Consider the following 12555-nt stretch of genomic DNA (forward strand, 5'->3'; position numbering starts at 1 on the left):
GAAGTTCACAGGTCAACTTAAAAGAATACTTCAGCTTCGGGATCCTGGGGCGTGACATTGGATCCGTGTCGCGACATTGCGCAATTGCTTCATCCACATTAAACACCAAATCGTCTTGAGTACTGTGGTTCTAAATATTAAAAATAATTTTTCTTCCAGTCCCTTGCTTTAAATATACGTTAAGTTTAATAAAAGAAATTTGCCCCCTCACGCAAAACAGGATTGCTACGGCTCTGAACGTACATCAGACTGAAAGTTGAAGCCAGCAGGATTGGACTTGCCATCAACGTTTCGAAGACAAAATTCATGACAGGAAGAGGTTCTAGAGACGACAAGTTCACGAGTTCGGATTCGGTGACGAAATCGAGATGGTGGACGAATTCATGTATTTGGGCTCACTGGTAACCGCCAACAATGAAACCAGCAGAGAAATTCAGAGACGGATCTTGGCGGGAAATCGTGCCTACTTTAGACTCCGGAGGACGTTCCAGTCGAACAAAATTCGCCGCCGCACGAGGTTGATTATCTACAAACCGCTGATTAGACCGGAGGTCCTCTACGAGCACGAGACCTGGACTATGCTCGTGGAGGACCAACGCGCCCTTGGAGTTTTCGAACGAAAGGTGTTGCGTACCATCTATGGTGGCGTGCATATGGAAGACGGAACGTGGCGCAGGCGAATGAACCATGAGTTGCATTAGCTGCTAGAGGAACTATATATCACGCATACAGCAAAAATAGGACGTTTGCAGTGGGCTGAACACTTCGTAAGAATGTCGGACGACGACCCGGTCAAGATGGTTCTTGATCTCACAGGATCGCGAGAAAATAGAACCAAAAATGTTAGGTTTCAAAATTCGTCATAGAAAACAACGTTTTCTGAACTTTAATACGGCAAGCTCTTTGTAAGCTATTTAACACCCGAGACCCTTATAAATTAAACACAAAGATTCCATTGAAATTCACTATTTTATTTATTTTGCGTTCATCAGCAGCCTGGCATTTTCCAATAAAAATATCATACTTTAGAAGCTGAGATTCATAGCACATGTGATACATAATAAACAAAAAAAACAATCTACAGAATTGCTTACCTAATCAGTTGGCTGTAATGCTTCTCCCACTACAATAAAGTTCACTTTTTAACTAAGCAATAAAATACACAATCAAATAACAGTCAAATTATAGTGTATATAGGCAGATCCAAGTTTGTCAATTGTTTGCTCTGTTAGCCCTCTTCAATTGTAAATGTCCTACACGTAAATAACAATACATATAAATAGATACTTCAATACCTATAGGATAGTCTTCCATTGTTTCAATGTAAGTGTAATATAAAAGTTAAAAAATATATATTTTCAATGAAGCGTTTGACAGATTGTGAATCGAAAAGTATTGCGACGCGCACATATAAAATACACTAATCAACAGGTTTCTCATAGTTTTTTTAAGTTTAGCTAGTTTTGTTCGCAGAAGTTACAATCTAAATCAAAGGACGCTTTGATTGCTTTCCAAATTACTTGTAACGCAAATGTCAATTAATCAAAGTTGCTTTCGCTACCGGTCGAGATGTATCTTAAAAGCTACCATTCAGTTAAAATTTGCCTAAAATTACAGTTTAAAGGTACAGCACCAGTTCATTCACTTGTTTATCTACTATCGCTTTCACATGTATGTGTCTGTGCGTAGTGCAGCACATGTTTGAGTGATTCACTCCAACGGTTTATTTGTTGTTGTTGTTTATCAATTTAAACTAAAATGTCACGTTCTGTTTTCATCAATTGCGCGATATACTTGAATACGTTAATCCTAAAAAACAGTATAATAGCTCAGTAGTGTTTCACTTTTCAAAAGCGGCTCAATTCACCAGGAAGGAATTCACAGTTGATTTACAGTTTAGTTATTTGTCTTCGATAACACTCGTGTGGTTCTTTTGCGCGGGGTCCAAAAATGCGGGTTTTGACTATCTTCCTAAATATCATTGTATGTGGTAAGTTATTTTATGTACGTTTGCTCCGATAAGAACTGTAATCTACGTAAGCACCACATTAGTGTGTTCTAATTGTTTTTTGTTGTTGCTATTTCTGAGAGAGGGTGAAAGGTCAACCGTTTGTATTGTGGTTAAGGTCTACTGGTTTCAAATTCACATCGATATCAATGATATGTAAATAGTGTATGATTCTGATATTGGTTGATATTTTATTAGCCTACTTCGGTATACGACAATGATGAGCTCAATTTGGCTATCTAGTAGAGATATTTAGGTTAAAGTTTTGCTGCAACCAGCAAGTTCGGAATGATTGTGAAGAAGCCAACGAAAACTTTTATCGACTAACATTGATCTAAATTCGCTAAGTTTACAGTATTATATTGATATAGATTTGGCAAGTCTTATTTTTCGATATTACTTTGCTTATACGAATTATCCTCAATAATGGAAAGTATTGGCCAACGTTCTGCAGTATGTATTCTACTGCAAATCCTCCTCACATTTGGGAATATCGAAAATTTCCGCAAACAGCGGCGGCAATCGGATGGAACTCCAGTTCTGTCTAAACCACTCCAGCTGAACGAAATGCTTCTCTCCCAGTGTCCGCAGCTCGTGGATTTTAGCCTCTAAAGCTGGCATGATCTGCAGGGCAGTAACCGCATCGGGTCGGGTTCTGGTAATTTGTACCCGCAATGCTTCCGCAATACATTCACGCGTTTTCAAAATGATTTTAGTTTCGGTTAGACCGGGTCGATCGGAGAGCAGTATTAACGCAGAGTATAGCCCAATTTCGGTGTCACTCAAGCAGCAATTGTTCAGACCAGTGGTAAAATTGAACAATGCGTTAGCGTACTCAACCTAAAATTAAATGATGGTTTCGTTCACTATAAACCGAACCGGAATACAGAGCAAATGGTACTTACATCGTATATCACTTCCAGCTGATGGCGCGTAACGTACACCCCATCGTCGAATGTGAGCGACGAATCGCTGGTCGCCTTGGCTACGTGACTCAGCCACACCTCGAAGAAACCCAGCTTAATGAGAATCAACTGGTCATCCTGAAGGAACTCACCGAAGCCGGGGACACGTTTGGCGAACTCGACCACCCTCTGCACTGAAGGGGTCATTCGCAGGGCGTACTGTTGCCACAACCAGATGCGTTGATCCTCGATCGATTCCAATGATTGGAGAAGAAGCTGCAAAATTGAATACGTAGCGTTGAGTAAGATAAAAACGATCGTTTGTGCCGTTACGGTTATGGAGAATTTCTCAAATTTTCTAAGATATAGAACAGATCTCACGATTAAACTAATCGATGGTAAACTAGACTGACATATTCGACGGCGTTTCGATATCATCTCATCAGAATCTGTGACGGATTTGTAACTTGGATGGTATGCAGCATAGTGCAATCGAATTCCTTTGCAAAGCCGAACCATTTTTCGATTTCGGTGGTCTCACTGAAAAATCAGAACTTTTACAGGAATTCTTACAGGATCTCGTGCATGACTAGTTGTTTTCCTTAGAACACAAGTCGTTTTGGATGTAGTGTCAATCAAGTGCCAACTATTGCCGGGTTCTGATTAAATCAATTTTAAACACCATCCATGATTTACTAAGTTATGAGCCCATAACGTATATGAATGATTTTTTATCCCACCTTCACTTCAGAAAGATATATATAGCATATGACATGTAGGGGAAGTGTGTCGAAAACTCCACGACTCTGAGTTAATGGAATATTTAAGCAGCACGAATTTGCATATACTCAATGCAACAACCTGCCTATTATTTGCAGGAACTGATAAAGAAAATCTGTTAGATGTAACTCTTTGGTCCGACAGTACCTGGTACCGAACCAGCTCAAACCGTTGTTGTCTGATCGTCATTAAATAATCTTTTATCATTTAAATGCCTTGTTATTAACTATCATGACAAGTTATAATCAAAATATAGATGAAATAGGACCTTTATAAAGAAGGCTTGATTATTTAGTTTCATTGACATTTTCTAACGATTGAAGTGATTTGGACGAGTTCTTGCACAAAACAAACTCACTCGTAGTGAGTGCATACCAAGAGATTTGCTTGCTTCGAGCTATGCGTGTCTCTAGTGGAACCCCTGCGAGGAATGCCGAACTTGCTAGACCCAGAAAATTATGTCAACGAGCTTGGAATCGCAGATTCAGAGACGGGTCGGTTTGCAAAGCTTACAGAAATACCCTTCGTAGAGGCTAAATAAGTTATTTTGGAAATCGGAAGATATTCATCTCAGTTCAACTAAAACAGCTCATGAAGATGAAGTACTCAACTGGCTTATTTTTTTTAATTTATTTGGCACGGCTCAAGGCGTTAGCTTCACGGAACTGTGGGTTTTTTAAAAATATATTTACATGATGTAAAAACCTGTTTTAATCCACCTAGTGGTGGTTCTCATTTATCCAAACTATGATTCCTTAGTTGTTTTTTTTTCTTTTTACATTTCTTAGAAAAGAAATGTATAGATGTATAAATGTATATATATGTCGCTCCAACTTTCAAGATTTTTCTGAGGCCCGGAGGACCGAGTCTTATATACCAATCGACTCAGATCGACGATTTGGGACAATGTCTGTGTGTGTGGTATGCAACAGACAAACTCTCATTCGTGTTTCTTAGCAATGGCTGAACCGATCTTATCCAAACCAATTTTAAATCAAAGGCCTTTCACCCAGACAGACGCTATTAAATGGTTTTTGATTCTGATGTTTAGTTTACAAGATATGAATGTTTGAAGGTGCAAAAATCGCGTTTTTTTTGCAGTTTTTTGAAATTTGCTGCCGAAATTGACGACGTAAAATAACAATTTATATATTTTTAGAAAGTTTATATGAATACCTTTAGAACGAACTATAAATTGTTGAACTAACGGACTATTTTCAAAAAAGATATTTAACATTAAATGCGGACGAAAGATTTTTATCATTTCCCATAGCCAGAAAAAAGACCAAAAACATTCAATGTATTATTAGCGCCAAAATGGCTAATTTTAGGTCAATAGTATCTTCGGAGAATTTAAAGCATACAATATGTCTTTTCTTTTGGAGGGATTCCATGAGAAACCGGCCAACCGCAAAATATAACCATCGTCGATTCGAACGAAACTGTGCAGGTGTGTTCGCTGTATGAATCTCCATGATATTCTCTGGCAATTGGAATATTTTGATACAAGAGTAACGTTTCTACGTGTATGAACTTCAATTTTTTTTGTTCGATTACTGTATTTTATACAGCAAAACTATCTGAGAACAAGTTACAGGGAATGAATACTTCAGTCCGAAAAAAATATACACTGAAAAAAATGTTTAAATTGCGAAAAAACCCAATTTTTTTTAATTTTTTTTATATTTTGTTACGTTACGTGTAAAGAGAAAAGAAACATTTTGATTGTGATTGCATGATGGAGAAAAAATCGGTATAAAAGTTTTTCTAACAAAAACTTCGTACATATTTTTAAAGCCGTGTGGTGTCCGGCGGGCTGAAATCTTTTTGCACTATTTCAACCAAGAATAGAACCTCTGGGAACTGCTCCCATGTCGTAAGAGGCGACTAACAACATGCTAGGAGTTCCTAGGCCGAGGTTTTGTTCCGTACCGAAGACTTAATCTGGGCGGACCTTAAGGTTTTCCATATTACCCTCTTTCCAGTCTGTATTTAGTGAATCACTGACATATACCTTTTCTGATTCGCCTTTCTTGATTGTGTACCAACGTTTTAAGTTTCTTCTGGCGGTTGTATATTAGCCGTAAATGACGAAATCTAATTCTACACTAAGTAACAGAATATATTAATATACCGGCACTTCCACGCCAAGGTTTAACTTCCAAAGCTTTGGCTTAAAAACCGTTTTTAAAAAATGGAAACTTTCATGCAGGAAATTTATTGAATTGGCCTAAGATGGAGCTGTCGAATTTCACAAAAAGCTTTTTATGTTGCAAGTGATCTGTAGTTGTGTTAAATTAGGTATTTTCCTATTATATTTGGAACCGTCTACCGACAAATCTACATTTACGAATACCTCCAAAAGTGACTTCTTGAGGTCTCATGAAGGCCTGACACTAGCTTTATGATACTTTTGCTTTTCTAAACAGTAATAAAAATCTCAACATTCAAGAACTTCATTTTGTCAGAAAATGTAGGGCCATCGGAAGCTAAAACTTCGTAAAATCGCACTCCTGGTCCTTTTTTCAGTGCAGTACTCTACGTCACTCGTTCAAATTTGCACCGCTCTTATGGTAGTCGGTATTTGCTAGTATTACTGTTCTCCCATCCATTCTGGTAGTCAAACGGTGGGATAGCAAAATTCTTACAAGTTTCCTATCTCATGCCTCCACGCGATTCTAAGTCTATTGATGACATTTGGTCCTTAGACCGCAGAATGAGAGGGTGCGAACAGAATGAGAGGGTGCGAACAGATCTAGTCGAGAAAACATTGCCGTAAAAATGAATAGTTGATCGGAAATTAGCCCCAATACGACTAATCTGACTAGTATCTATGAACACGGCTCAATACGTATTGAAAATTCGCCGCGTCTGTTTTTATGAACCTAATTTAAAGCTCCGTTATTGCTAACAAGCCCGTGCATCAGATTAACAATCCTTTATATTTCCCTTCAGTGTTCGGTATTATCGCTCGTATACTTGTATTCCACAAACAATCCGATATGGAAAATAAGAAATACTTTCCTTGATTTATAACATCTCGCGCTATTTTTGCCAGTATAATATGCTGTCACTTGGTAGTTTTCAAGCCAATAAATATATCGTAGAGAAGAAGTAGCGAGTTCTGTCCAAATACTGTTGCAATAAATAGTGATCCGGCCCATTACGCAGATAAGATTAGCTTTTCCAGGCAATACTCCCACGATCGGCTGTGTGGAGTTCAAATTGTTTTTGTTTAGGGAACATAGTATACTCTCGGTAGCCGGCTGCCCAGAGTTTAAAAATAACCAAAAACTAAACAAGATCATCTCTTTTTCGAGTGATCGTGCACTCGAAGACTAACTAAACAACTACCTAATAAAATATGCTTTACAGGTCGCATCGTTTGCTTGGAGCGAATCCTAGACCTGATACCCTTCCAAACCACCAACTCCGCGACACCTATGGAAGAGTCTGATGAATCGTCGTCCTTCCGTTAAGTAGGTGGAGCATCAACACTTCCTGTCTACCTTATCCTTTATCCTTCCCCGTGAACGATGGAGATGGGGGCGGCCGGCAATGATGGCTATCATGCTGTTGAGGTTTTAATATGGGTCGGATTGGTATGAATTCCTACTTACCACTTCCTAAGCAACTCTTATTAGATAATCAGCAGTCAAACATGATGAAGTCAGTGTGCAATCCGCCAAAATCATCGTCACAACGCAACGCAACGCAACGCAACGCAAAAACTTCGTACATATTTTTAAATTTTATACAAAATTGTAATTTTATTGCAGAATGTAATTCTAAGCACCATTTAAAATCAAAATGCAATTAACAAAAATCTTCCAAAATGCGATAGTTTTCGAGATATTTGAAATTTTGCTACTTCAAAAACAATTAATTCTTGTAATTATGCTCTTTTCAAAAGTTATTCGCGCTACCCCAATCAAAAAATGTCAAAAATTTAATGTTTATCGTAAAGACGTAAAAGTGTATTTGGATCATGGAGAAGCTTTCAATAAAAAAGTTTTCCTAACAACAACTTTAGACATTTTTTTATAATTCTTACTATTTGCAGTCAAAAATACAATTTTCTTTTTGAATATGATTCTAAACGCCATTTTAAATCGAAATGCTCTTAACAAAAATTTTCTAAAATGGAGTAGTTCTCGAGATATTTTAACTTTTGCTTTAACAACACAATTATTTTGTTTTATTACGACCTTTTCATAAGTTAGTCGCGTTTCTCCATCAACAATAATAGGTTTTTCAAAAGGCCCGTAAACTTTCGTGCAACTTTCTCTTTGACATCAAGGCGAAAACGTTATAGAATTAATTACGAGAAAACCACCTTCCAAAAGTAGGGGAATTTATGAAAAATAGCGTTTCCCGTTCCGCCAATTTCGCAATTTACAAACATGTACATTTTACAAAGGTTAAACAACAAATCATTTGATAAAATAATGTTGGCGGTATATCCTCCAAGAAGTATTTATGGCGAATTTACTCTTCAAACAAATTTAGTTCCAGACTTAATGTCTTCAGCAAAATTTTGGGGAGTGCTATTACAAACCCCTTTGTTGAAGATATGAAGGCTCCATGTGTTCAAGGTATTAACATATTTTGGTCGATTTCTATTCAATTTTAAATTAAATTATTATGATTTTACTGTTCATGATAAATCTGTTCAATTGTCTATGAGCAATAAAATTTACATTTAATCCAAAGCTTGAGTTTGTGAAGCTCGCAATAGAAAGTTATTTTAGAAAAAAACTTTATGAACCTTCCGGCAGTCGTGCTAGTGCACTGAGTGCACGCTGCTCTGAAAATCTTGCGAAATTGTCTTAAAGCTGCTGCGGCTGCTCGTTCAGTGAGCTATTTGCGCGACTTCCGGAGGGTTAAGGAACAGTTCGTAAATATCATTTTATAACTCGATAAACTCCATATACTCATGCCTACAATAAAGTTGTTTTAAATGAAAGTCTCAACAAATTCGCTAAATGCAGGAACTCTGTTACAATTTTTTGAAAAACTGATTCTCCATAATTTTAAAACTTCAAAGATGGCGGTTTCGTAATTATACCATTTGGACAGTAAGTTAGATTTTCACCAAATCCCCCGAATATCTGACAACGCTGCTGACTCCAAGTAAGTAGAAACAAAGTCGTTCTATACTCGTCCACAAGAAACTTCTTCGAATACTGCCTATCTATTATAATACAGTGAAGACCCGCTTTGATCAGACTCAAATTTTATCAGCCTCATATGAAAATATGTTTGATGCACTCTAGCAGACAAACAAGGCTGAGTTTGAGCAAATCCTTTAAATTTCCGCGCTAGAAGACTATAATAAATAATCAGAAATAGTTATTAGACTACATCAAGGAAAGGAAAAATATTTTAACAGCTTCAGTTTATTATGAAGAAACAAAATGCCGCGACTTAGTCAATGTCCCCATTTTGTCAGCCTAAAATACACCATGGAGATGATAAAAACGGGTCTTTACTGTATTTATTATTCACCGTAATAGGTACATCCCATTTTCTGAGGATATTTTTTTTCAATTGCATTGAACTACACCAATTTTTAGGTAGTTTCAAAATTCGCCAAACCTATTCCCATTCGTGCGATAGTTTATGTTGAAAGGGTATAATTAATTGGTATACTTAAGGGTTTATATGTTGTATATAGAGAAAATTTATAAATTTTCAGCTTTTCCTACACAATATTACAAAAGCTTCTTAAACAACTGTTCCTAATAAGATTATGTAAATTATAAAGTATTTGAAATTTTTTTAATTTTTCGGACAGGTTATCGAAAAGTTTCGTGAAAAAGAAAATTCCAGTAAATTCCTAACGGGTTTCGTGAGTTTTTTATTTGTACTTTGGCATAGGGATAATTATTCCGATCAAAGATACTACTGGGAAGTCATTTTTAGAAAAAGTCGATATCGAAGTAAAGTTTAAACTATGCACGCATTGACTTTGACTCAGCACAACATATAAACCCTTTAGAAAAATTCAGTTTTCCCTACACAATAATTCGTTTGTTTTTCTATTTTAAGGGCATTTTTCCGCTTTTCCATTAAATTGGTTTAACCTTTGAGATTTCTGATATTGTCTCATGCTAATTTGAGCGAAGAAAGCGATAAGAGTTATAAGAAGTGTATCATCACACTGTTACGTGGATTAAAAGCGTTTTTATTAACAACATAGAGGGAGTCATAGTACTTAAGGAAGAGCGAGGAGTTGGAGGAAGAAAGTTTAAAAAAGCGTGGAATAGGGTCATATGAGCAAGCTTAGAGTTTCCCGGTTCTGGTAGCGTAAGTCATTAAGTAGCTTTACGCTTGCCTAGGCATGCCGCAGACTCAAGCGATTCGCATTTAATGCCAAAATATCCTTACCCTTGCGTTGCAGAAGACAAAAGGTTAAATCGCCGGAAAACTTTTGAGCTTGCTCATATGACCCTATTTCACGCTTTTCTAAATTTTCTTCCTTCAACTCCTTGCTCTTCCTTGAGTAATATAGCTTTTAATACTGAAAAATATTTCACATTTTCCAGTCCCTTGCTAATTAGCAGGGATTGTTCAATATAATTGTGAAAATGTCTATTACATTCTTATTATACGTTGTACGTATCCCACTACTATCACGAAAGTTGATGCCGAATCACTATAAACAAAAAAGTATAATATTCAATTGACTTTTTCAACCTGAATCCAATGTCATATTCATGTGATCAGATTTTGAAATGGGGGCGAATGGGTTTGGAAGTGGAGGGGATAGGGTTTAATGCCTTGAGAATGGAGGATGCCTCAGGAACCCTTCATCTTATTTCGATATACGGGGTGGATGAAGGGAATGCAGGTGTGAGAGTGGTCCAGGGTGGGGAGAGTGATGAAAGGGGATGGTGTAAGGGTAAGGAGGAGGGGACGATGCTACTTTCAACTGCATATTATATCTTCCATTTGAGACTTGGTTTAAGAAAATCGGTTCAGTCATCACCTAAGAATCAATGTGACTTTAATTGTGGAATACGCCTGGAATCCGGAACTTCCGGAATTGTCGATAGTGCACGAAATATTTAAAAAAATATTTGACTGGCAATCAGTGATCTAGACCTGCGAGTCGAAGTAATTTGGTGACCATTTCAATAGATGTTTAGCCTATGAGGTTTATACGGGTAATTCCACTGTGACCTTACTAACCTACCTGTAACTCCGGAACCAAGAGTCAGAACCAAAACAAATTCATCAGCAGTCAATGGCATTATTGTATCTTTCATTTGAAAACAAGTTTGTAAACATCGGTAGAGAACTCGCTGAGAAATGGGTGTAATATTAGCTTAGGAGCTTGGTGAGTTACCCGGGACATCAAGAATGAGGTCAAAGCTACTTTGATTGGTCATAAGTGATCTAGACTTGCAAATCCAAGTAATGTTTCATTTATTTTAATATGTATTACATCATTTCGACATCATGGTGTTGCCAGTTTATATGGTAATTTGCTGTCTTCACACTCTGAGGAGCCAGCAGGGAATTAGGGGAAGAAATTGATGCGATCGCAGACTTCCACCAATTCCACCATCAAGTGGGTTTTCAATCCTCCATCCGCTCCCCATTACGGCGGTTCCTGGAAGTGTCTCGTGAGATCGATCAAGGCGGCTCTGGGATCAATGACCGTCGAACAGAACCCGCTGAGGAAACGTTGGTTACCGTCGTCTTGGAGTTCCATTGGAGAACCCTAGCCAGGAAGCGCTAAGGGACCATTCATAAATTACGTAACGCAAAAATTGCCCAAAATTGACCCCCCCTCCCCCTATGTAACAAATTGTCACAAATTTTTCCATCCCCCCCTCCCCTGTTACGTAACAAATTCCAAGAAAAAATTTTTTTTCTTCGATGAAAACATGTTACGTAACGATCTAGTTAACACCCCCTCCCCCCTATGTCACAACTTGTCGTACCCCCTCCCCCCCCTAAAAGCGTTACGTAATTTATGAATGGTCCCTAATCGCTTCATCCTACTAAGCACGATTTGGATCGCACAATCACGCAGAACAATACCAGAGATGGTGAAGATTACTCGTACGAAATGAAACATGGCCAGACGACTACTGGACCAGTTTTGGAGACGGTGGATCCCAACCATCGCGAACAGCATTTGATTCGGAGAAGTGGTGCCAGTGAAGGTGAATGGCTTGGTGGAACGATGGACGTGTCCGATAAGCAACCGTTCAAGCGACGAGTTAAATGTTCCGGCGTCCAGTCTCTAAACTGGCAGCGCACCAACTGCAAGACAGCAGTAACGCAGAGTCAGTCCTGGAACCAAAACTGCGATACGGATCGAGGAATGTTTCCAAAGCTGGCAGCACTGACGGCAAATCACATAGCAAAGCCCACTCGCAAGTCACCAGATAGCAACGTAATTCCATAAAAATTGAATTGATTGGTTACATTCAAACTTAGAAGACCAAATTGGAAGTAAATGAAACCGTTGATAATTAGTGTAGATCATATACATACGTTTTGTTTATCTTAAAGAGCATGGCATACATCGAGCGCGATACTAATTAGAAGTCAGAAAGTTTAACCTAACAATGTTCAAAAGGAATTTTTTTTTCAAAATGTCATATTGAACTCTTGAAAAATGATTATTATTCCATTTAATTTTATTTGGATATTTTCTCCAATTTAAATTAAATCTTCCACTGAACCCCAATATATTAAATTAGAAATGAGCGACCGAAAATATAAATCGCAAGGACGGAACATGCTTCAGAAAACTCGCATCAAATATATTAGAATATAAAAACCGGATATAAACTTCAAGTATAAAAACCTGTAACCCTTAGGTAACAATTTAGAACTGGGTGG

At 37.7% G+C, this 12555-nt stretch overlaps 1 protein-coding gene across 1 annotated transcript in view; it reads right to left on the bottom strand.

Moving 5' to 3' along the window:
* Nucleotides 1-950: 950 nt before the first annotated feature.
* LOC131689077 (ecdysone-induced protein 78C) overlaps nucleotides 951-12555 on the bottom strand; it is a 116025-nt gene continuing 104420 nt past the window's right edge. Inside the window, exons 5-6 of the mRNA XM_058973871.1 lie at nucleotides 2914-3189; nucleotides 951-2848 (exon numbers count right to left, since the gene is read on the bottom strand). Coding sequence (XP_058829854.1) covers nucleotides 2471-2848; nucleotides 2914-3189 — 654 coding nt within the window. The 3' untranslated portion in view covers nucleotides 951-2470. The remainder of the gene's footprint in view (nucleotides 2849-2913; nucleotides 3190-12555) is intronic.

Source organism: Topomyia yanbarensis, chromosome 3, assembly GCF_030247195.1.
Source record: "Topomyia yanbarensis strain Yona2022 chromosome 3, ASM3024719v1, whole genome shotgun sequence".
In the NCBI taxonomy this organism is placed as follows: domain Eukaryota; kingdom Metazoa; phylum Arthropoda; class Insecta; order Diptera; family Culicidae; genus Topomyia; species Topomyia yanbarensis.